Genomic DNA, 26,413 nt, shown 5'->3' with positions numbered 1-26,413 from the left:
AAAAACTAAAAACAAATAGAAGAAATATCTGCCCGCACAGCAGATAAGTATGTCAGTATTCATAAAGTTATCTTTTTAAAGGGGTTATTCTCATACATCCTATTATGGATTTCTGAGATAATAAAGGGGGGTCCTCTGTTTAGGGTCTTCATCTTTTGGTCAAAGTGGAAAGCGGTTGCAAAGAACATTTCTCACTCTAGAGGACTTGCGTTACAAAGACAACACAATGATATGGATTATAACTGTGTAATGCTTAATTTCCCCTGTGGGGGCACTGCAGGGAATATGAACACTTGCTGCCAGGTTTCTCCTCAGATTACAGCTGATCGCTGGGGGTCCAAGCAGGGAGACAAATAGGGATTGTCCAGATAGGGGAATACGTAGTTACAGCCTAATATAAACACAACACGCAATGGGTATGTATATATGGCAAAGAAATACCATAGAATGACTATGTATATCACAAATATATATTTTTATTAGAAGTAAATACAGCACATGAAATAGTTAAAAACATTTAAAATAGCATCAACATGCTACACAAAATCTCTGGGGGAAGCCACCCTGATAAGTGGCAAAAAGGAACCCCCACACTACCACCTAAACCCCTGGATATGCATTCCTAATATATAGGCACCTGTAAAAACAAATATTGCATCAAACCAGCATATTTACGTAATATGGAAAAAGGGGAGAAGGGGACTAAAAGCCCCACGCGTATCGCCACAATGTGGCTTCCTCAAGGAGGTTTGGACTTACCCTAAGAATTTATCTGCAATTAACCCCAATATCTGTCCTTCCACCATGTCATTCTCACAGGAATCCAGCTTAGATATAGGGAGATGTTTGGTGGAGTCTTTACACTATAAGGGCTTATTCAGACGAACGTTGCGTTTTTGCGCGCGCAAAAACCACTTGACAGCTCCGTGTGTCATCCGTGTATGATGCGCGGCTGCGTGATTTTCGCGCAGCCACCATCATAGAGATGAGTCTAGTCGACATCAGTCACTGTCCAGGGTGCTGAAAGAGTTAACTGATCGGCAGTTAACTCTTTCAGCACCCTCGACAGTGAATGCCGATCACAATATCGAGAAACCTGTTAAAAAAAAAGAAAAAGTTCGTACTTACCGAGAACTTCCGTCCCGGCCGTTGCCTTGGTGACGCGTCCTTGGTGACGCACCTCTCTTGACATCGGGCCCCACCTCCCTGGATGACGCCGCAGTCCATGTGACCGCTGCAGCCTGCGCTTGGCCTGTGATTGGCTGGAGCTGGCACTTGGACTGAATTGTCATCCCGGGAGGTCAGACTGGAGGAAGAAGCCGGGAGTTATCGGTAAGTCAGAACTTCTTTTTTTTTTACACGTTCATGTATATTGGGATCGGAAGTCACTGTCCAGGGTGCTGAAACAGTTTAACTCTTTCAGCACCCTGGACAGTGACTATCTCCTGACGTCGCGTACCGGAAATTTTTTTGCCGAGTTCGACCGAACCCGGTGAAGTTCGGTTCGGTTGTCCAGGTTCACTCATCTCAAAGGCACTCCGTTTGGATGTTTGTAAACAGGAAAGCACGTGGTGCTTTTCTGTTTACATTCATCCTTTTGACAGCTGGTGCGCGAAACAGGCAGTTCGCACGGAAGTGCTTCCGTGCGACCTGCGTGGTTTTAACGCACCCATTGACTTCAATGGGTGCGTGATGCGCGAAATAAGCGGAGATATTGAACATGTCGCGCTTTTTGCGCAGCGGACAAACGCTGCTCAAAAAGCACGGACTGTCTGTACTGCCCCATAGACTTGTATTGGTCTGTGCGTGGCGCGTGAAAACCACGCGGCCCGCACGGACCCAATACACGTTCGTGTGAATCCCCCCTAAGGCGGATATATTTGTCTCTGTGTCTACCTATAGCATGGAGGAATACAGCGGTCATCTGTGATTCTCTTTCTCTAATCACCAATAAATGGTCAAAACAATCTTTTTTTGACCCTCTGACCCAGTGGAGCCACAGTACTATTAGTCAACGAAAGAAAATCCCAGAATTCAGCTAAATCTGTAGATCTGTGTAATAATTTATATCTACTGCTCCTCAGCTTTAGACTTCAGAGGCTGTTGACCTCAAAAGGCAAGCAGTAAGAAAACTAGATCAAACGATCTTGGCTTTTTGGGAGTTTTGGAAAAATCTCAACACAAATAAAACGTACGATATCATGGGAGAAAACTTTTTATTTTAGAAACCAATGTGCTTGACTAATGTTATCATATTCCTTTAAGACATTCCAAGGGTCAGGACTTTATACTTGTGAATGCTGAGAGATTTTTCCATGACATACGTTAAAGAGTAACGTCTGCTCCACATTCTACAAATAGCCCAGGCATTGCTTATTGGGAGCATGGGGGTAGCAATTTGGCCCATCTAGTGGCCAGCCCAGAATGGACAGACATGTGCACCACACTACTGCCACATTTCTTAGATATTTGCATTCCATGGCTATCATCTATTGAATTGTTGGCGGCCAATCCAACATGTTTTTGTTTTTGCACCTTCAGGCAGTTATGAAGCAGTGTCTTCAAGCACAGCGGTGTTTGATTTATACTGAGATGGTTGAGGCCAGCCATTGAAGAATGGGGTCACATAGACATTCCAGAAATCAACAGCCTATCCATCAACACAATACAACAACCAGACGTGGTCTTACTTTGCAGCCCCTATAGCTACACCCCTGAAAACATGAAAACATCAGGATGCATTTGGCCAGCAGAGGTAGCAGTCACATCCGAGCCCTATTACCAGATGGAGCCCAAAATCCCCTCTACCACATAAGAAGATACCAGTATTATAAAGGACACCTGGAAGGTGGGGGGGGGGGGGGGGAGTCCGGTTACAGATTTTGCATTAGGGCCCAGAGCTTCAAGTTACCCCTCTTTACATTTCTATTATACATGAAGCCATTGTCTAAATCCTTTCATAGAGCATGGAAAGTGTAGCCAACATGAATGGTAATGAACAATCAAACGTATAATCTCTAGCAGGGAGTATTTCTCTATACGTTTGATACTAAGGATGACATGTATGGCCTGAAGAAGACAGCCAGAGAAGCCTGGTTATCTGGCTGTCAGTGGACCCCTATTAAATACTATTATGGGGGTGTGAGATTGGCTTAGAGATTCAGGTCAATCAGGCAAAGCGTAGGACATTGTGTTAAAGGGGTTATCCCACCAAAATAACTTTTTATAGATCCATAGAATAGGTGATAAGTGTTCACTGGGGATTTCACCAATGAGACCCCCACCGATCCAGAACGATAGAGACCCCTGAATGAACAAAGCGTCAGGTCACGCTTGACGCTCCATTTATTCTTCATGGGACTGCCAGAGATAGCCCAGTCTTGTGGGTAGGTGATACATTTTTTCGTGGGAAAACCCCTCTACGGTGAAAATTATTGTTTTATTGGTGCAGGCAAAGCCATACATAGAGATAAGAGGGCTCCAGAGCAAAATGAAAACGTGGCCTCCCTTCTGGGTGCTGGTTAACACTACACCACCCCGAACCATTTGGGACAGGAGGACTTGATGCTTGAGGTTCTTTTATACAGGCCAATGATCAGACAACCTAGTGTTTATATGAATGCTCGTACCCGATCATTGCCCTGTGTAAACAAGGCAATGATCAACCGGTGATCTGCTCGGTTATGCAGCATTAAAAATAATCTTAGTTTACACATGGAGATTTTCTGCCGACATGATGGAATGTATGGGGACGAACGATCATAGTAACGATCACTTGTCCCCATACATAACCAATCATTGCTCCTTGAGAAAGGAGAAAACAAACGCCGATCAACGAGCTGTCTCGTTGATCGGCGCTCATTTTTACAGCTGTGTAATAGGACTTTTATTTGCCCTATCCCCTTTTCATAACCCTGGGGTAGTGAGGGGATCCCTGCACAGGTTCTCAAAGGATGCAGCCAACCTGGTCTTTACAGCCGCACAATTTGCCTCTATGGAAGTATGTCATCTATCATACTTGAATGGTCTCCAATGAAACTATTTGTTTTTCCGTAAAAATCTCTCAAGAAATAAGCGCAGCATTTTTGCATAGAACTGAATAAACAAGATAATATGGACAAACATAATACAAGATACCAGTTGACCTGGCTGAGCAGAAATGTGACCATGGTCCATAAAACCATGAATGTTATCTGAAAATGCATTAAGGGGTACCAATAACAGATGACAGGACCCCTAGTGTTTTCAATCTTGATGGATTTCTTTCATGGATAGGGATGAGTGCACAAAACCTTGTTTCCATTGCTGGAAATATAGGGCTGTGTAATTTAAAGGTGCACTAAAACTGAATGTAGGTGGTGTGAGAGTACATATGCTAGAGCTATGTGGGCTGCATACATAGCAATTCCTTGAAGGGGTTGTCTACTTTAGAATAAAAAAAATGTTATACACCATATTAGGAAATTCTAAGTTAATAGAGGGGGATGTCCTATATTCAGGATCCCCGTCTCTTGGCCAGAGTGGAGAGCGGGTACAAAGAGCGTCTTTCGCTCTGAATGACCTGTCCTGTCCTGCATTACACAGACAACCCATTGATATGAATGGACACTGTGTAATACTTGTAATACTTAACTTTCCCTGTGGAGGCGCTGCAGGGAAACTGAACACTTACTGACAGATTTCCTTACAGTTTACAGCTGATTTCTGGGGATCCCAGCAGGGGGATACTGTGTGATTAGGTTTTTGTCAAGAGACTCCTCGAACCAGTAGGGATTGTCCAAAGCGAAGAACCCCTTATTATAAGTAGTGCTCTCTTTACAAGTGTTTTGAGAGGAGGCGACCCCACACTTTTTCTTCCTTCCCTATTCCCATTTCTTGGAGAAGAGAAGGACGGCATAACCTGAGCAGGTTCCTTCATCACTAGTTGGCTAATAATGCGGTGGTTGATTGGGCCAACTAGAGTTGAGTTCTCCTTCTCCATAAGCCCCATATTATATACAGTACCCATAGGTGTATGTGCTTATTCACACTCAACTTCTCATCCCTTGTATTAGTGAAAGGCAGGAAGACCTAGGCAGGTTCTTCCATCACTAGTTTGATAACACTGAGATTATAGTAGCAAGATCTGTGCAGCTTCAAACCTTCAATTGTGTCGGGGATTAGGCCTAACAGTCGGGGCCCTTACTCTATGAGCCCTATAACAGACACAGAGGCTCCCTCTAAGGCCCTGTTCACACAGAGTTTTTTTGCAGGTGGAAAAATCTGCCTCAATCATGTCGCTTTTTTTCCCCCACGAGCTGTTTTTAAAGCTCGCAGGAAAAAACAGCCTCCGCATGCCATTTAAATTAATAGAGGGGGATGTCCTATATTCAGGATCCCCGTCTCTTGGCCAGAGTGGAGAGCGGGTACAAAGAGCGTCTTTCGCTCTGAATGACCTGTCCTGTCCTGCATTACACAGACAACCCATTGATATGAATGGACACTGTGTAATACTTGTAATACTTAACTTTCCCTGTGGAGGCGCTGCAGGGAAACTGAACACTTACTGACAGATTTCCTTACAGTTTACAGCTGATTTCTGGGGATCCCAGCAGGGGGATACTGTGTGATTAGGTTTTTGTCAAGAGACTCCTCGAACCAGTAGGGATTGTCCAAAGCGAAGAACCCCTTATTATAAGTAGTGCTCTCTTTACAAGTGTTTTGAGAGGAGGCGACCCCACACTTTTTCTTCCTTCCCTATTCCCATTTCTTGGAGAAGAGAAGGACGGCATAACCTGAGCAGGTTCCTTCATCACTAGTTGGCTAATAATGCGGTGGTTGATTGGGCCAACTAGAGTTGAGTTCTCCTTCTCCATAAGCCCCATATTATATACAGTACCCATAGGTGTATGTGCTTATTCACACTCAACTTCTCATCCCTTGTATTAGTGAAAGGCAGGAAGACCTAGGCAGGTTCTTCCATCACTAGTTGGATAACACTGAGATTATAGTAGCAAGATCTGTGCAGCTTCAAACCTTCAATTGTGTCGGGGATTAGGCCTAACAGTCGGGGCCCTTACTCTATGAGCCCTATAACAGACACAGAGGCTCCCTCTAAGGCCCTGTTCACACAGAGTTTTTTTGCAGGTGGAAAAATCTGCCTCAATCATGTCGCTTTTTTTCCCCCACGAGCTGTTTTTAAAGCTCGCAGGAAAAAACAGCCTCCGCATGCCATTTAAATCAACGGTTTCCGCATCAAAAACAGCGCCAAAATACTCATAGTGTGAACTAGCCCTAAAGCTTGTATGCGTTTGCCTATGTAGTATGGAATATAAAGTATAAAAATATGATAATAATTTAAGGGGGTTACAAACTGGGCAATTGCCCAGGGCTCCTCATTCCTAGGGGGCGCTTTGAGGAAAGAAACCTCAGGAGCAACCTAATACCACCTTAGATATTTTTTTGCGGTCTATGGTGGTATTATTTGTGAGCTGCATTGATATATTATGTGGGAACGATATGGCAGTATTATGCAGACACTGTATGGGAGCATTTGTTAGGAATTGAAGGGCAGTATTATTTGGCCACTGAATAGTAGTTTTGTTTGGGCATCACATGGCAATATTGTGTTATTACAGGTTAATCTTGTACCCTGGCATCTTTAGGTTTCACAAGCGCGGGCAGAACCGATGCTACAACAATAAAACACAATTCATCAACAGGCTATTTGCGGCGTACGATCCGTCTACAGCTCATGGTGTTTTGTGCGCATTTTTTACCACTATTAAGTATCCTAGTAAAACTACAAGAACAAAGACTATATGTCATATGCTTCCAATCACACACGTCTCTCTCTCTCCCTGTTTGAACATGGCGCTGCCTTATATGGGGAAGAAGGAGAAGCTGTATACTGTGAATGCCAGGAGGGCACATGAATGGGAAAATGCAATTAATTTAGATCAATATTAGGCCCTGTTCACACTGAGGTTTTTCAGGCTGAAAAAGATTTTGACCTGCCTGCACTCTCATTGCGGCTTTTTTGGGCCGCGGCCATTGAGCGCCGCAGGAAAAAAACGCATCGAAAACCGATTTCTCTGCCTCTTACTCATGTCAATGGGAGGTCAGAGGCGGAAACGCTTGAAGAAAGGGCACAACGCTTTTTTTCCACGACTAATGTTTTTTTCTGCGCGGGGGGTGGGGGGGGGGGGGGGAAATGCCTCTGCCTCCCATTGTAATCAATGGGAGGAGAATTCGGCTGTTTTTTGGCACGGTTTCCATATAAAAAAACCGCACCAAAAAACTCAGTGTGAACAGGGCTGCAGAAATGATTTGGAAATAATACTGCAGCTGGATCTAAAGCTTATATCTACCTTTGAAGACCATTTTACAGTTAACATTTAGAACCTGAATTACGGCCTGTAGTAAAGACCGGAGCTGCATTCACAAGTCTATAGCTGCGGAGCTGAAATCTCCCATCATTCCTTGTTGGCTCAATGTCTGTACAGCTTGTAGAGTGCTATCTTTACATTAAACATTGACACTAATGTAATATAGGACAAAACTAACACACTCACTCTATTAAGAGCTCAGCTAAGCTGTTAGGGGTGTGTCTGATGACAAGCTTGTAGTCAACAAGTTTCTAGTTTCAATCAGTAGAATTGTGAATGCAGCTCTGGAGTATAATACAGTCTGTAACCCAGGATCTGTACAAGATAAGTAATGTAATGTATCTACAAAGTTACTAAAATTTTGATGTAGTGTATACAGTACATCTATATTATAGGGGACCGGGATTAAAATGGGCCACATTTGTTTTCAGGTCTATCACTCACGCTATCCCACACGTTATTGCACGGACCTCTAGTAATGAAGACTTTAGTTTGGATAATTGCTTTCCTTGCCGAATTTAGAATTTTTAACGATATCAATCCCTGATTCACAAAGTTTGGAGGGAACAATTTATCTGAGAAAATAAAATACTGCAAAAGCTACACTAAATTCTGATCTCCAGTGGATTTTATAGTCCATGTGTAGCACAGCACCACCTTGTGGCCACTTCAACATTACCCTTTTTATCTTGGATTTTTATTCACTTCTTATTGCTTATATAACGCCGACATATTCTGCAGCGCAGTACAGAGATTGTCATCATTTACATCAGTCCATGTCCCCAATGGAGCTCATTATCTAATTTCCCCTATCTCAACCACACACATTAGGGCCAATTTCATTGGAAGTCAGAAGTTTTTAGTAAAGAACATTTTCATAATCAATTTATATTTATGTTCTCTAATTTTGTTAATCCTTACAATATTTTATCAGCTGTTACTAATGTGTTTATCTCCTATAAAGGTGCTGGGTGACAACTATTATCATAACACACATTACTACATAACTTGTATGGCAAATGAATGTGATTGTTGCATAGAGCTATTTTTATCCCTTTTTTTTCTAGCACTGCATTGACTGTGTCAGTATTCACTGAAATTCTGATATTCTATTCATCATCAAAGACAATTCGGCTGCTCGCAAATAGATAAGTATCTTAAACTAGGCTTCCGTAGCTGTGCGAGGACAGATAAAAACAAACACATTTAATTAACCTGGCAAGATGACTGTCATATCTGGGACTACAACTTATGAATACTCCTAGAATAGATCTTCATGGGTGACAAAACACCCATGAGGTGACACCATTGTAGTGACAAAATAGCGGTTATTAACTTGACACAAACTCTTCTCTAACAGCTGATTGGCTGTATAACCTAAAGTCTAAAGGGTTTGTCGTTAAGGTTCCCCCAGAAAACGACTGATCGAGGCATCTCACTACTTGTCGCCCCTCAAATCAGACAGCATCTTCGTGTTTTCAATGGAGGCATAGAGCATAGAGTTGAGCTGGACGTGGCTTTCAGCTTATAGGGGTTGCAATTGGAGGATCCCCTGTATTACCTTATCAGATGCCCTATAGAACATACACCGATCATCCATAACATTAAAACCCCGTGTAATATTGTGTAGATCCCATCATGCCGCCAAAACAGCTCTGACCTGTCAAGGCATGGACTCGCGAGATCACTGAAGGTGTCCTGTGGTTTCTGGCACCAAGACGTGAGCAGCAGATCCTTTAAGTCCTGTAAGTTGTGAGGTGCGGCCTCCATGGATCGGACTTCATTTTCCAGAACATCCCACAGTTGCTCGACTGGATTGAGATCTGGGAAATTCAGAGGCTAAGCAAACACCTTGAACTCCTTGTCATGTTTTTGCAGGGTGGCAGGGGGCATTATCCTGCTAAAAGGGGGCACTGCCATTAGGGAATACCGCTGCAATCCTTAACAGCAATGAGGGATTGTACTTGGTCTGCAGCAATGTTTAGGTAGTTGGTACGTGGCAAAGTCACATCCAAATGAATTCCAGGACCCAAGATTCCTCAGCAGAGCATTGCCCAGAGCATCACACTGCCTCCGCCGGCTTGTCTTCTTCCCATAGTGCATCCTGGTGCCATCTCTTCCCCAGGTAAGTGACGCTCACTCACCCGGCCGTCCACATAATGTAAAAGAAAATGTGATTCATCAGACCAGGCACCGTCTTCTATTGCCCCATGATCAGTTCTGATGCTCACGTGCCCATTGTAGACACTTTCGGCAGTGGGCAGGAGTCAGCATGGGCACTCTGACCGGTCTGTGGCTATGCAGTCCCAAACGCAGAAAGCTGTGATTCTCTGTGTCTTCTGACATCTTTCTATCATTGCCTGTAATAACTTTTTCAGCAATCTGTGCTGCAGTAGCTGTTCTGTGGGATCAGACCAATGAGTCTTAGGCTCCATGACCCCATTGCCGGTTCCCCAGTTGTCCTTTCTTGAACCAATTTTGGTAGGTACAAAGCACTGCATACCGGGAACACCACACAAGACCTGCCATTTTGGTGATGCCCATTTTCCTGCTTCCAAGAAATCAACTTTGAGAACGGACTGTTTACTTGCTGCGTAATATATCCCACCGCTTGCCGGGCACCATTGTAACCAGATAATTAATGTTATTCACTTTTTAATGTTATGGCTGATCGGTGTATCATATTAGGTTAATACAAAAGTGCATTTGTCCAGTGATGAAAATAAACTGGACTAGAAATGACACCAGTCTGTCTGCCTCTAGGAAGGATATCCAAAGTCTGCCTCTTATCTTGTCTCCATCTCCTCGGCCTTCCATCACCATCAGTGGTCGTTGTATCTGCCATCCTTGCCCTGAATGCTGTATATTATAAGGAGTTCACTATTGGTTTTATATTATACACCAAAGAGCATTGGGTATCACAAATAACATAATTCTTCTATTCATTGAAGGCTCGTGCTCCACCTTATGTAATGTCTTAGCTTTCGGCACCCTGCTCATCTTCATTCCTTTGCCTACAATACGACATTGTCCCCGTTTTACGATGTCCTGCCCTCGATGACATAATCACGTACTAGCTGCATATCTGAAATATCTGGAGTTATGTATACCTTCCGAAACTCATTTCACCTGTCCTATATCCAGGTGCTCCTACTCCAAGATCGACATATATATAGGAAAACATGCAAGTGAACATCCATAGTATAAGATGTTAACCACAAAATTATAGGTTCGGATGAATAAATATGGGGGTTGCATCTGAACCGCCGTATGCTGTCAAGTGAAAATAGAGACATATGGAGGTACAGTATATATTCCTATGAGCGCCAAATTACAGCACCAGACAACTTGGCTGTCTGTCCTTAAAGGGGTTATCCAGGATTAGGGACTGTGTTTGTTTCCAGAAACATCGCCACTCATGTGCATAGGCGGTGTCTGGTATTGCAGCTGAGCTTTATTCACTTGAATGTGTATGAGCTGCAATACCAGACACAATCCATGACTAAGAGTGGCACTGTTTCTTGAAATAAAGCAAGACCTTTTTTCTAATATACAAAAAATTCTAATTGACGAAAAATGGGACACTGGACTTCATTTGTGCTAGACAATTTAGGCTGCTTTTAGTGTTTTACAGTCTGTTGCAAACCACGTATATATCGCGACGACGAATGCCATTGGACACAATTTGCTAAAAATCAGAAACCCATTGAAATCAATGGGCTCTATTTTACAAAATACCCTTTGCCAAAAAAGATCATGGAAATGGACATAAAAAGACGCTTTCTCGGTCTCCTACTGACATTGAGAACATCTAGTGCAAGACTTGGATTATGTGATCCTCAGCATGGGGTCACCACCACCTGCAGTGAGTCTTAATTATTGAGTTACATCTTGGCACCCAGTCTTGCTAATGAAATCTTTCCCAGGTGACAGACGGGTCATTTCCTTTTCCGAGATTATCTTTGGACAGAACAGACTGTGCCTAACATACAATGCTGTCAAATTTTTTATAGCTTTCATTTTTTTACCCCCCCCCCAAAAAACAAAAATAACCAAACCCCAATATGGCCGTCATTACATATGCCACAGGGGTTGTCACCTAGATTTCCTTGAGAGCTGAAAGGGGAATCTGCCAGATATGCAGTAATATACCATTAACTCCTTCATTAATAGGCAGGTTTTCCGTTCAAGACTCTAGGAAAACTTTTTGACAACCCCTGTAAGAACTTTAAGTTGTCACCCAGGAGCAAAAAGAAGAAGACGACTCTAAGGGTATGTTCACACGAGGGCGTCCGTAACGGTTGAAATTACGGGGATGTTTTCAGGAGAAAACATCCCCGTAATTTCAGCCGTAACGGCATGTGCAGGCGCTTGAACGCCGCGTCCATTACGTAATTGGCGCTACTTTTCATTGGAGTCAATAACGGCTCCAATTACGCCCCAAGAAGTGACAGGTCACTTCTTTGACGCGGGCGTCTATTTACGCGCCGTCATTTGACAGCGGCGCGTAAATATACGCCTCGTGTGAACAGACAAACGTCAGCCCATTGCTTTCAATGGGCAGATGTTTGTCAACGCTTTCAAGCCACATTTTTCAGACGTAATTCGGGGCAAAACCGCCCGAATTACGTCCGTAATTAGTGTGTGTGAACATACCCTAAGGACTTCACGTCCTGTACAATGAGGTGTGCAATCGCAACAAACTCAGGTTTTCTTTTATTATAAGGCATTCAGGGCTATAGATAGAATTTAACCTTCGCAGGGAGTTGTATAAATAGAAAACAGGTCGGGCAGAAAAACCTTATAAAAAGAAAACACAATACGACGTTGTTCCTTTTTATGTCCTTGAAAGGCCAGAAATTAACCAGTTGTGCCCCAGAAAACAATACGAAGTTGACCCATATACACTAAAGGCGTTCTCCAGGCCCTTGTTAATAAAGTTAATTAAAATTAGAACAAAATAACAAATCATGCTTTATTTCAAATAACTTTATTTAAAAAATGAAAATGCTAAATCGGTCGTTATTAAGGTTGTTGTCAGGTTATTTGTACGTAAAGCTTATTGAATAGAGTGCTCTACTGTATACTCTCTGCCCCGACGTGGTCCCTAAGTTGAGATCTTGGGGACTATAGCTACATGGACCGTGATGTTTGTTTCTACATAGCACGTCTATGGATGATGTCTTCAAAAAATACTGTATACACCGACCTCTCCCGGGTCGGCTGTTGGTCAACAGAGAGCTCAAACATGTAGCCGTATACCATCAGAACGACCAAATTAGCGCAGGCAATAAATTATAATGTAGAAGTGGACTGACACCTTATCTCAATAAACTTTATTTACAATAAACATAACGGTGCCTGTAACCACAGTTCCCAAGATCAGTCCTTAGTAACAAATTCTCATGTCAATAAACTTTATTTACAATAAACAGTGTTGTGCACATATCTATGGTCACTCAGATTAATCAAATTAGCGGAGGGGGGTCAATTAAAAAGTGGGTCCGCATAAACTCCTCACATCAATAAACTTTACTTACAATAAGCAGCGGGATACATGTAAACACAGTCCCTAAGATCTTTTCTTGGCAACTAAATCAGTCAAAAGACTAGTATCCCAAAAAGTTTTCATATCAATAAGCTTTATTTATAATAAACAATGTAGTTAGTACATGTAGCCATGGTTTTCAAGATCTACTTTCGGAAGAAATATCAGGGACCATGAGGACCTCAGGTACTTGTGTCAACTAAACAGAAACCTGGAGAACCCCTCTAAGGCTGAGTTCGCACGTTGCGGATTTGTCCCAGATTTTGTTGCGGTTTTGACGCAGATCTCACCCTTTTGCATTGCAAAGTGTAAAATCTGCGCTGAAAATCTGCGTGAAATCCACGACGTGTGAACTCAGCCTAAGACGACACTTCAGTTGTGTCTCATTTGCGGATTTTAAAATACAGAGACATCAATAGTGATTAAGGTCACACGAATAAAGCCCGTTTTCTTCAGATTAACACTCAGGTGACATAATGCAGCTCTAGAAAACAAAGCAGACGCATGTGATGCATGCTTTTAACTTAAATCTCTTGGATTTGTCACTCAAAACAAGAAAATAAATGAATGCCCTTAAGACGATAAGAAAAGCGACCTGGCTCATCATAGGGATGGACATGCAAAAAATCACTTACCCTTCTGAGCCACGTGAAGTGTTTGTAAATATCTATTTCAACATCCATTCTCTGTGTCCATTTCGCAAATCAAATTCCGTTTGAAAACCTTTTTACCCTTTTGGCTGGAGACATCGTCTTTGTTCTGGTGAGACGGTGTCGCGTGGGTAACTTTTTTTTTTTTTTTGTCCTCTCCAAACTTGATCACATTCTACGTTGTCTTTTGGTTGCGAGCCCCAGGCCGTCTATGGAGCGACACTCACAAAGTGAATTAACTTAAGCCTGTTGCATGATTCAATCTCCCTAATACTGTGTATTAAATCCCAACAAATATCATACGACCGGTTGGACAACAAGGAGGAACCGCCTGTTTCCTCCGGCACTGAAGCTAAATATTATCAAGTAGTCAGGAGAAAACTATTTTCCAAGTATGCCTGCTCCGTCCCTGTGTTTCAGTGGTGGGTAACTGGAACTCATTACTCCAAGACCCCCTATTTCCTGTCTGTAGCTCTCCTGCTGCCTAGAATGTCACTTCTGATCGCCTCGCTCTCCTGACAGATCCTGCAATGCCTTACAGCAGCCCCTGCAATGTGATCCCTATGTCCTCCTGTTGTACTGTGTGTGAGACTCAGGCAAGCGGAGGGACAAAGAACTGTTTAAAGTAAACACCTCTCCGAGGCTGGAAGAAGACCAGAATGAAGATTTGTAGGTTTAGGTCTTGTTTATAACAAAAAGAAAGGGCTCAAGTATCAAAAGTGTGTACGACGGAAACAATAGAAGAAACGGGTGCGAAAAAAGTGACACGTAAAGCAAGCGCTATACTATACCATAAATGTTTTTGCCCTCCAAACACAGAGTTTTCTTATAAAATGGCATGGTTAGGGCAGGTACAACAGATGTAGCAGAGCTAAATATGCCCTATATGTTTTTCTGGATGCACATCATGAGAAATCTTCCAGTAAGGCTCAGTTCACATCTCGTTTTGTGCACACGTTTGTGGTATACGTTGCATACGTTTTTATACGTTTGTGTCCGTTCTTGCCTATAAATACGTATGCGTTTTTTTGTTCTTTAGCAAAATCAAACTTTGTAAAGTCAAGATTTCCCATATAAGGTTACAAAAACGTATACGTTTTACGTATGCAAACGTAGGGTTTAATATTGCATACGTCGTCCATACGTTGCCATTGACTTCAATACAAATAAAAACATATACGTTTTGGAAAAGTACTGAAAAGCGTAGTAGACAATGCTTTTCAGGACATGGAAAAAAAAAAGGATACAACGTAAGCAAACAAAATTTATGCACAAACTACACTATTAGGGCATCCGTCCTAACCATAGAAATAAATGTGCATGCTGTGGTACACGTTTTGGCACTGTTTGCTCATGTCAAAACGTACACGTCGGGCCGTGCACATGGCCGCGGCCATTATTTGCTATTAGCCTGGACCGCAGAACACGGCCATAATAAGACATGCCCGTTCTTTCTGCGGTCCAGGCTCCTGGAAACCATAGTTGTGTGCATGGCCCCATAGGAATGAATGGGGCCACAATTCTCCCATGGATTTTCGGGGGAATTGCGGTCACAAAAACACGTTTGTGTGCATGGGGCCTTAGGGGGGGGGGGGGGTTTCCCCTCTTCTGACCCCTTTCTACGATCCAGAGTGGAGAGCTGCTAAGTATCAGTAGCTCCCATTGTAGCAGACCAGGCCGGTATGTAATACTACATTTACCCTAAAATATTGCCCCTAGTTGGATTGGAACCCAGAACCCCACTGCAGCAAGACAGTGGTAACTATAAAGCCACATAGTAAACATAAAGGATTAGTCCTCTGCAATCATCTCACATGAATAAAAAGGATGATCATTTGCATAGAGCGTGCATATAAGTGGAAATACTTTTAAATGAAGATCCCTGCCATGACAGATCCTCTTTAAAGGGTGTGACACAAAGCCATAAAAATACGACCATTGTGAGGAAGTTTCAGCTTGTCATACTTTCTGGCAGGGCTAAGCAGAACAAAGTATCCATGTATCCTTACCGTAGGTATCTACCCTGCAAGTCAATGTCCGAGGCAGTCAATTTACGCGTCGTCATTTGACAGCTGTCAAACGACGACGCGTAAATTACAGGTCGTCTGCACAATACGTCGGCAAACGCATTCAAATGAATGGGCAGATGTTTGCCGACGTATTGTAGCCCTATTTTCAGACGTAAAACGAGGCATAATACGCCTCGTTTACGTCTGAAAATAGGTCGTGTGAACCCAGCCTAAATGTGTTTCAAGGCTTGTACAGTGACTTACAGACGAGCTATCTACAGAGAGTTTTCTTCCATCTGGAGGAGAGCTAATTTGCATACTTTTCCCAGGCAGCATTGCCCCTACACTATCTGGATCTCCGCAAGGAGAACCAGTACTTTCCAACAGTTGCATCTACGACATCTCACCCAACCAACCAGAACCCTACTCTGTACTGATGAGGAGCAAAAATGCTGAAACAGTCCTTTCTACAGGTAGTAAAAGAAAAAAGAAAGCAAAAACAGCTTACTACAGATGGTTTTTCTGGTTTGGCTGATATCCCTTGTCATGTTTAAAAGCTCTATAATGGGTTGGACATTGACTATGTTCTTCAGTGTGCTATCCGTTTTGTAACAGATAGCACACTGACACATTTATTTCTATAGGGCCATGCACACTTCCGTTGTTTTAACGGAACCATGTGGCGTTCCGTCAAAAATAGGACAGGTTCTACGCCTGTCCATTTTTGACTGAACAGTCTCAGCCATTTCATTCATTTGGTCCGTTGAAACAACGGACTGTACATGGAAGCCATCCGTGTGCAGTCCGTGTTTTACGAATCCGCCATCATCGGCCGTACGAAGGGCAACGGACGTGTGCATGAGTCCTACCTATAGATGGACCAAAAAAAAAACGGTTTTCTTTCTTCTGGAGGAGAGTTTGTTTGCATACTTAGTCCTATATAGGTAGCCTATGTAATTGGTATGGGGCCCGTGGAGAGGAGGGCTTAGACCCCTTTCTAATTTATTGTGAGAATTTGCACAGGACCCACTTCTCCACAGGCGCTGCACCATGAGTGGGTTATCGGCCAACGGGTCATAAAAAAAGAGATAAGTGGGTACACAAGCGTGAATCAGTACGAAAGACCGCCCCATTTTTACCTTTGCTATGGGCACCTCTCTTCTCAATGTATATATATATATATATATATATATATATATATATATATATATATATATAGATGAAGCCATGTATAAAAACTTTCTAAGGGGTGTGATAAATAAGTCTATGTTCACATTGCTGCGTAAGCTCGGCATATACTGAGTCTATCCATAGTGTATAATAGGCCAGACTCATGCCAAAAGAGTGTCTTTTTGGAATTAGCCCCAGTGGTATGTGTTGGTACAGTGAAGGAAATAAGTATTTGATCCCTTGCTGATTTTGTAAGTTTGCCCACTGTCAAAGACATGAACAGTCTAGAATTTTTAGGCTAGGTTAATTTTACCAGTGAGAGATAGATTATATAAAAAAAAAAAAAGAAAATCACATAGTCAAAATTATATATATGTATTTGCATTGTCCACAGAGAAATAAGTATTTGATCCCCTACCAACCATTAAGAGTTCAGCCTCCTCCAGACCAGTTACACGCTCCAAATCAACTTGGTGCCTGCATTAAAGACAGCTCTTACATGGTCACCTGTATAAAAGACTCCTGTCCACAGACTCAATTAATCAGTCTGACTCTAACCTCTACAACATGGGCAAGACCAAAGAGCTTTCTAAGGATGTCAGGGACAAGATCATAGACCTGCACAAGGCTGGAATGGGCTACAAAACCATAAGTAAGACGCTGGGTGAGAAGGAGACAACTGTTGGTGCAATAGTAAGAAAATGGAAGACATACAAAATGACTGTTAATCAACATCGATCTGGGGCTCCATGCAAAATCTCACCTCGTGGGGTATCCTTGATCCTGAGGAAGGTGAGAGCTCAGCCGAAAACTACACGGGGGGAACTTGTTAATGATCTCAAGGCAGCTGGGACCACAGTCACCAAGAAAACCATTGGTAACACATTACGCCGTAATGGATTAAAATCCTGCAGTGCCCGCAAGGTCCCCCTGCTCAAGAAGGCACATGTACAGGCCCGTCTGAAGTTTGCAAATGAACATCTGGATGATTCTGAGAGTGATTGGGAGAAGGTGCTGTGGTCAGATAAGACTAAAATTGAGCTCTTTGGCATTAACTCCACTCGCCGTGTTTGGAGGAAGCAAAATGCTGCCTATGACCCAAAGAACACCGTCCCCACTGTCAAGCATGGAGGTGGAAACATTATGTTTTGGGGGTGTTTCTCTGCTAAGGGCACAGGACTACTTCACCGCATCAATGGGAGAATGGATGGAGCCATGTACCGTCAAATCCTGAGTGACAACCTCCTTCCCTCCACCAGGACATTAAAAATGGCTCGTGGCTGGGTCTTCCAGCACGACAATGACCCGAAACATACAGCCAAGGCAACAAAGGAGTGGCTCAAAAAGAAGCACATTAAGGTCATGGAGTGGCCTAGCCAGTCTCCAGACCTAAATCCCATCGAAAACGTATGGAGGGAGCTGAAGATCCGAGTTGCCAAGCGACAGCCTCGAAATCTTAATGATTTACAGATGATCTGCAAAGAGGAGTGGGCCAAAATTCCATCTAGCATGTGTGCAAACCTCATCATCAACTACAAAAAATGTCTGACTGCTGTGCTTGCCAACAAGGGTTTTGCCACCAAGTATTAAGTCTTGTTTGGCAAAGGGATCAAATACTTATTTCTCTGTGCACAATGCAAATAAATATATATAATTTTGACTATGCGATTTTCAGTTTTTTTCTTTATATAATCCATCTCTCACTGGTAAAATTAACCTAGCCTAAAAATTCTAGATTGTTCATGTCTTTGACAGTGGGCAAACTTACAAAATCAGCAAGGGATCAAATCCTTATTTCCTTCACTGTATACTTTTTTTTTTTTTTTTAACTGTATTGAAAACCTTAGTCGACTACACTTTCAATGCAGAGATATACAGTATACTTATTTTTAACATGGCAACCTATGAGCGAGGTATCTAACTACAGTGTATATGGCATAGAGTTGCAGAAATGACAGCTTGCCATTCGGCACAAATATCGGGAGATTTTGCCTGTATATTACATTGTGTGAATAGAGCCAATGAAACATGTCCACAGAGCAATTTTTTACCCCGAAGTGCGACATTTTAAGCTCTGATCTCTTTATCCATGACCGCTAATATATTCGCTTACACGCTCTTTTTTTTTTTTTTTTTAAACATATTTTTATTGATTTCAAAATTTTTTCAATTAACATAAAATACGTCATACAATAACAGGAATACATTGGTATGTGATAGTGGGTACATCCTTACAACTTACACGCTCTTCAGTACTGTATATTATTCACTTCCTCATACAGTAATGGAAAAAAAGCCATCGCTTGCGCACACATTTCCAGCACAGCTGTGTTGCCGCGTCTTATGACCATTTATATACAGAACACTCAGACCTCAGCACAGCGTGTAATGTAAACCGCCGAGCTTCCCCAGAATCACTCCTCTAATCCTTACATATGACTGCTGTCAGCTGCGGTATTTATACTAATTTCTGTGGCAAGTGTCACTTACGAGGAAATGTAATCACCTTCTAGTTCGTACATAAGATAGGGATTTTACAAGAGAAGACCTGATAAGAAGCGCTGATCCACTGTCTAAAATGCAGTTTAAAGAGAACCTTTCACCTGCCCATACGTGTGCAGCGGAGTGCAGCTTGTAATAGGCGCTGCTGCACAAACACTGTCTCACTTTACACCTTTTTAATATCTTCCTCCGTTATTTACATATCGGCGCTGTTATATTTGGCGCCAGATATGTAAATAAGCCCCTGAACTGTCAATGGGGCATTTCTATCTAACTAAATGGCAAGGGGGCGTGATCTCTTCGCTCTGACACTGTCCAATCAGCTGCGGACAGTGTCAGGGCGGCTTGCGCTGTCTTCCCTCCCGCGAGAACGCAAGACGAAATGAAGGGGAAGTAGTGCACATATGAGTGCTGCGGCCCCTTCAAACAGCTGATCGGAGGGGCCCCAGGAGTCGGACCCTGACCCATAAGCTATTGATAGCCTATCCTATCCTGAGGATAGGCCATCAATTTTTATTGGCTGGAAAACTCCTTTAAGGTTTACCCTTCCAAATTCACTGCTAAGCGAGGGCATTAGGGTGATGTCTATAAATTATAACAAAAGAGACTAAGGGTGAGTTCACACTGAGTTTTTTGCAGGAGAAAAATCTGCCACAAAATTCCATTTGGAATTTTGAGGCAGATTTTCCCCTGCCTACACGCCGATTTTCGCTGCGTTTTTCGCCCGCGGCTATTGAGCATAAAACGCAGCGAAATACGCTTTCTCTGCCTCCCATTGATTTCCATGGGAGGTCAGAGGCGTAAACGCCCGAAGATAGGGCATGTCCCTTCTTTCTCCCGCTAGCCGGTTTCTCCGCTCGCGGGAAAAAAACCCACCTCTGCCACCCATTGAAATCAATGGGAGGCATTTTCAGCCGTTTTTTGGCGCATGTTCTGACGCGGTTTCCGCGTCATAAAAAGTGTCAATAAAATTTACGGTCTGTAATTACGGCATGGACGGGCCGCAAACTATCATCCGCATTTGCGGGCCGTGCTCACATTAAAACTGATAGGAATACAGGCCGTAAATGCAAAAAATAGGACATGTCCTGTTTTTGCGGGTTCTTTTTACGGCCCAGACACAGGTGTCCGTGGCCCATAGAAATGAATGGATCAGTATTTTTATCCGCAATTACGGATCTGTAGTTGCGGATGAAAATTACGGTCGTGTGCATGAGGCCTGAGACTTTTTATGTAGATTAATTCTAGATTTAAATAGGTTGTCTGATTTAGAAAACCTGGAATGATGTAGTCCCATTAAATTAATGCTTCATCTTCGAAACTACACTGTCATGTAAACCTAGAGATTTCCCACAAGGGTTTTTAAAATTCTATCATTTTTTATTTGAAAACTGCAAGGATGTTGGGTATATAATTTTCCCTATTGTCGCCCACCAGACCCGTGTAATCCATTGACCCATCCTACAGTCTGCTAACAGGGCACGCAGGGGGAATCTGAACTTCACAGCTGGTTATGGTCCCCCTCACAGCTAAAGGGAGTGATTGAGTTACTAACGTATCAAGACCCTTTTACGCGAGCCAATGACAAATTTGTTGCACGTCACCGTTTGCGACAATTTTGGGTGCAATTTGCACCAAAACCTGCCGTAAACTGCATAATAAATGTGAGCCAATGACTCTTACATTTTAGTGTCCTATGAAACTTTTTTTAGGAAATTATATTTAGGTGCAAGTACATGGATAGGAGATTGTATATTTGTTCAAAGAAGTGTTTGAACAATCACATTGACTGTTGGTCAGAAGTAATAAAATACGGTCACTTTACAGACCGATACACTGTCAGGAAGCTGTTAAACGGGTAGTATAGGATTAGAAAAACACAGTTGCTGTTCTCCAAGAACAGCGCCACACCGGTTACAGTTTGTGTGTGGTATTGCAGCTCAGCACCGTTCACTTAAAATCGAGCTGAGCTTCAATATCAGACATAACCCATAGACAAGTGTTGCACGCCATCTTTTTCTAATCCCATACAACCCCTTTATGTTACGTATGAAAAGGCGGCGGGACAATGAGCTGCACCTAATGAATATTCATGTGCAGCAACTTTGATGAGTAAAGGTCCTCTTACACGGGCCAACGATTGGGCAAACAAGCCTTCATATGAACGCTTGTTCCCGATCATTGCCCTGTGTGGACAGGGAAACGATCAGCCGACGAACGAGATTGGCTGATTGTATCGTTTATGCAGCAGAAAATATTATCATTGTTGGCAGGACATCTTCTTGTATAAACAGGGAGATGTGCTACCGACATGATGGTAATACATGGGGACAAACGATCACTCGTCCCCATGAATTTCCTGCTTGTGAAAGGAGCAAACGAGCGCCAATCGACGAGCTGTCTTATTGATCGACGGTTGTTGTTACGGCCAAAATTGGCAGGTATAAAAGGACCCTAATTTGTTATGTGTTGTTCATTGTTATATATAATTCCATCAAATTTCAAGGTGTGATGACATCACATAGTGCCAACACTTCCAACCCACTGGGATTTTACGTACATTGTAAATTTCATGTGCACGTTAAGACTATCTCTTTTATGACATGGGAAACCATGCCAAATTTTAAGATCCTCATGGGTGTTGCTCCTCAGAGACATCACAGCTTGTTGTATAAACAAACAATAAATTGTCAGGAAGTCTACCTGACGAATAATCGAAACTCCAAAACACGCGAAAGTGAAATAATGAGGAATATCTAGAATATCTCATTTTATTGTAATCTGGCCCACCTTTTTTTTAGTTTGTGTGGTGACGTCCCCAATGTTTTTGTAGTTTTTATTTCAAGGCACATGGGAAGAAAGTTCTTGCTTTAATGTTGTACCCATCTCCTAGTATTTTGCACTACACTTTATACTGAAGTTTTCCCATGGTGAGTTCCGCTTTGTGCTTTTTATGCATTTAAATAGTTGGGGACAGGAGGGTTTGGCCCTATTTACAGGGGGCAGTGTGGCACTATCTAAATGGGCACAGTGTGGGGTTACTATCTTCATGGGCACTGTGTGGCACTACCTACAGAGGTCAGTGTGGCACTATGTTGGCACTGTGTGGCACAATCTATATGGGCACTATCTGTGGGTGTTCAGGGATTGGGACAAAACATGTAAAATTAAAATTATCAGTTTCCTTAGCAGTCGTGAAAAATTGATGGCAAACGGATGAGAAACAGACGTTAAAAACGGTCAGATGGACGGGAAATGGATGAAAATGTGGGGACACACTGATGTAAAACGTCATGAAAAACAAACAGTTGATCCGTTTTTAACTGCATTTTTTGTGAATATGGCCTAAAAAGTGGTTAAATATTATTATATCTGTTTATAATAAAGCTGGGTTTAGCACTAAGCTTTTGAGTCCTAGATGCAAGGTTGCCAACCTGATATGTTGTTTATTTTTCAGGACAACTTATCCGAAAAATCACGGACAGAAAAAAAAAATTATGGACAGTTTGGAAAACCACAAGGAATCATAAAGATTATAAATAATGTATGTCTATAGCTTAGAAGAGTGATAAGAACACTTAAAAAAAATCACGGACACATCCATTTTTTTTTTTTACGGACACTGGAAAAAAAGACCCTTATTTAGACGGACTATCCAGGAATTTACGGACGGTTGGCAACCATGCCTAGATGGCAAATATGCCAAGATGTGCCACAATATGGAAGCATGAGCTGTATAGTAAAATGTTAGAATTCTTTGAAAATAAATGGGCCAGTTGGAAGCCTTAAATAATATTGTAATGAGCTACATGTAGTTATTATATACAGACATGAGCCAGGCTCTTTATAAAACGCTGATATAAGTCCCTTCATTACGGGATAGCAGATCATCTGGTAATAAAGGCTCAAGAACAAGGAATCACGGAGCCACCACTATTCCTTCTCAATAAATATTTGTTGTTGTAAATCATTTTGGAATTTACAAGACGGAGATAAATCTTGACCTTTAAGGGTAGCAAGGAGGTCACAAGCAGGGTGGTCAGGTCATCGCTTCACTATGGGGCAAATATCCATTACAAAAGTTTTACGACTAGTAAACAGTTACAGGGCTGGTGAGGAGATGTTGATTTTAAGTAACCTTTGGAGTTCTCCTTAGAAACCTGGTCAGATGACCAGTAGTTGTGAACCCATATAAAGCGAGTCTGGGCCCTCTTGTTAAGGGCATAGGAACCATAGAGGCCGCCCATGCGGCTGCTATTGAGTTCTTGGAGAGAGTGCACCCAGTCCTGTTTGTCCTGTCCCCTTTCATTTTAGGTGGCGAGTACCTTTGCAGAATTCCCCTCCCCAGAGGAACTGCATTGTGCACAAACAAGGTAAAGGGGGTTAGTGGCCCACAAAACAAACACCAGACCCTTCTGTCCTAGGTTGCAAAACTCTATAACATAATGAGGGGCCCAGTTGGGATGGGAATAGCCCCATGGTTGTTTCAGATTGTCCATTTCATCTCCATGCTCTGGCCATGAATTAAGATTAGAGGCCCCTCGTTTTCATCAACAGTGGGCGTCCCAGAGTTTGGACCTTCACCTAACTTACTTTTACAACCTGTCTGATTGGCAACTTAAAAAGCGGATGTTGTTGATTGCTTGTGATTTTTGTAATTTGATTATGCTAGTAGAATTGACCCATGTAGCTAAGGGCTCATGCCTATGACAAGCATGGACCCTGTATGGGGGCACACGGAGTCCCTACATGTCCACATTATAGAACCGTAGGCACTCATTATGCTGCCAGATGGCGCCTGACGGGGGCATTCTCTCTATACCTGTGTAATACAGAATGCAATGGAGGTACAGTATGGGTCCATAGGAGGTTATGAGTGCCGTACTACATATCTATACAACACAGATCCGTAATACAACTGTGTGCATGAACCCAATCTGGATTATTATGCTGTACTCTCATCAACTGCCTCCAATGTGTGTGTATATATATATATATATATATATATATATATATATATATATATATATATATATATATATATGATATAATAGTGGTAAAGTGGAAGAGATAATGTGATACTGTAATACATTGCAACACTGGGTTTATATCCAAATCAAGTGAAAGTTGAATGTTGCAATATAACTCAGATCCACAGTGAGACTTTAGCATTAGTTTTATACAGAAGTGCCGATACTGAATACTTCATGCTTTACCAATAAGATATATTATTATTTACCTTTTAATATCTGCTTTATTTGCAGTGAAGTTTGTGGACTGACTTCCTGCTCTGCATGCGGCGTCCCTGTTCAGACAGTCCTCCAGGCGAACAGAAGGCAAGCAAAGCTTGTATCTGCTATCTAGCACTGAGTCAGCGTCCTATCCCACAGCATGCAGGAGCAGCGGCATTCTTACCGTCCATGTGCTCCCTTCCAGCCTATCACCTCATGCCTTTCTGTTGTATGTTCTGTTGATCATTGACCACAAATATCTCAAAAGAAGGAACGAAGGTAAACCAGGTATATTGGTCACCAAAACCTGAGTAACGCTCTGAGGAATAAAACCTAACTTTCCTGAGAATACATACATATATATATATATATATATATATATTTATTTTTTTTTAAAAGCACAACCAAATGTAAAGACTTTCGCAACTTAAACCCTGAATCTTCAGGTATGACCGCAATTAAAGGGGTCCATAAAATGTAATGAAGGGGGCAGTGCGCATCGTTACCCTGCTCTCTCCTTCTTCTCCTCAGCCACTTTGGATTGCCAAACATGGTTCACAGGACCCCAATAGTAATATATCCAGACCCCTCTGAACAAACGAATGGGTACATTGAAATACAACATGCCGAATTCCTCTTTTTTCTTGTTGCCAGATGTCGTAGAACTTGCAGACTGCCCCCACACGCATTAAGTTGTCTGACAATACCACTGAAATCAATGGTTGGGCCACCATTTATCTAATGTGTATGCCAATCGGGACAACCCCTGCATGGATGTTATAGAGGGGGGTCCACCGCTCGGGACCACCATCTATGAGCTAGAACAGAGAGCCACTAACAAGCAGTGACTCTTGCGCCGGTTGACTTGAGTCGTCCATGTAACACATTCATCTGCTGTTTGCTGGGGTTCTCGGGTTTCATATTAAAGGGATATCTGTGATGGTTCAACCCCTTAACTCCCCACCTCCCGATTAAGCATCCGTCCCTTTTTATTAAAAAGCCAACAAACTTTACAGTCCCTCACATTGCAATTCAGAGGAGACGCAATCCCAGATCAAGAAGTGTATAGAAATAAGACGAAGTAGGAACAACGAGCCCAACCCATATCGGCGTCCACTAATAACCATGATTGCCTGTTATAAGAAGCGAAGTACTTACATAGACCAGTATATGATACATAATGGATCACGATCTAAGAATTACGGCACATGAATCTTACTCACCAGGTTACTCTCCAGCCACCCGATGACATAAGATGCTGTTGCATTGGGAATCTGATTCCGTAATGCTTCTCTTTCCTGAGAGTTTTCCACCATTTCCAGAGATATTTTTAATTCCTCTATCAGATGCAAAATGGTTATAGTTCCAAAATATTCCGATGGAATCGGCGATCCCACTTCAAAGACTCCATTGCCAAATTCTGTGACTGCTTTTGTGCCTAAAGCCAATAATGAAGGAGAATTAAACACTAGATCCTTTGTGCATTCAATAATACACTATCAACTGCAAACAAAACCACAGGAATATTTCTTAGTGCAGCTTATTTTACTCTCATCGGAAATAGAAAAATTATCGTCTGCGTCCTTTTTTTTTTACATGCAAATGCCTGATAATTTAGCGAATTGATGATTGGTGTTCATAGGTCTTATGGGTGTCCATCAGTATAGTGACTGCAATATAAGTAGGTTACCTAACTGATATAGGGCTGGGAGGTGGGCATTATGGTGCCAAACAATGTCCCCCAGATTCCCCAAGCAAAGACTCCAGATTTCCCAATTGGTAGCACGGCAGGCCCAATGGGTTTAAGGGGCAAATGGTAACCTGAGTAAACATATATGTTTATCAAACCAAAAGTGGGGTACACAGGGGGCCCACTGTCACTCAGTCATCCTATGACCCACATAGAACTAAATTCGGCCTTGATTGGGGGAAAGGT

General features: G+C 42.4%; 1 protein-coding gene across 7 annotated transcripts in view; it reads right to left on the bottom strand.

Moving 5' to 3' along the window:
* PPFIBP2 (PPFIB scaffold protein 2) overlaps nt 1–26,413 on the bottom strand; it is a 119,833-nt gene that overhangs the window by 75,362 nt on the left and 18,058 nt on the right. For 5 of the 7 annotated variants that reach the window (XM_075837784.1, XM_075837789.1, XM_075837786.1 and 2 more), the window contains exon 1: nt 25,701–25,884. In XM_075837784.1, coding sequence (XP_075693899.1) covers nt 25,701–25,793 — 93 coding nt within the window. In that variant the 5' untranslated portion in view covers nt 25,794–25,884. Of the gene's footprint in view, nt 1–13,550; nt 14,069–25,700; nt 25,916–26,413 lie in introns of those variants that run through there. The other 2 variants (XM_075837791.1, XM_075837787.1) reach the window with 2 other exon arrangements.

Source organism: Rhinoderma darwinii, chromosome 9 (assembly GCF_050947455.1).
Source record: "Rhinoderma darwinii isolate aRhiDar2 chromosome 9, aRhiDar2.hap1, whole genome shotgun sequence".
Classification (NCBI taxonomy): domain Eukaryota; kingdom Metazoa; phylum Chordata; class Amphibia; order Anura; family Rhinodermatidae; genus Rhinoderma; species Rhinoderma darwinii.
This window is presented reverse-complemented; position numbering and strand designations above follow the sequence as displayed.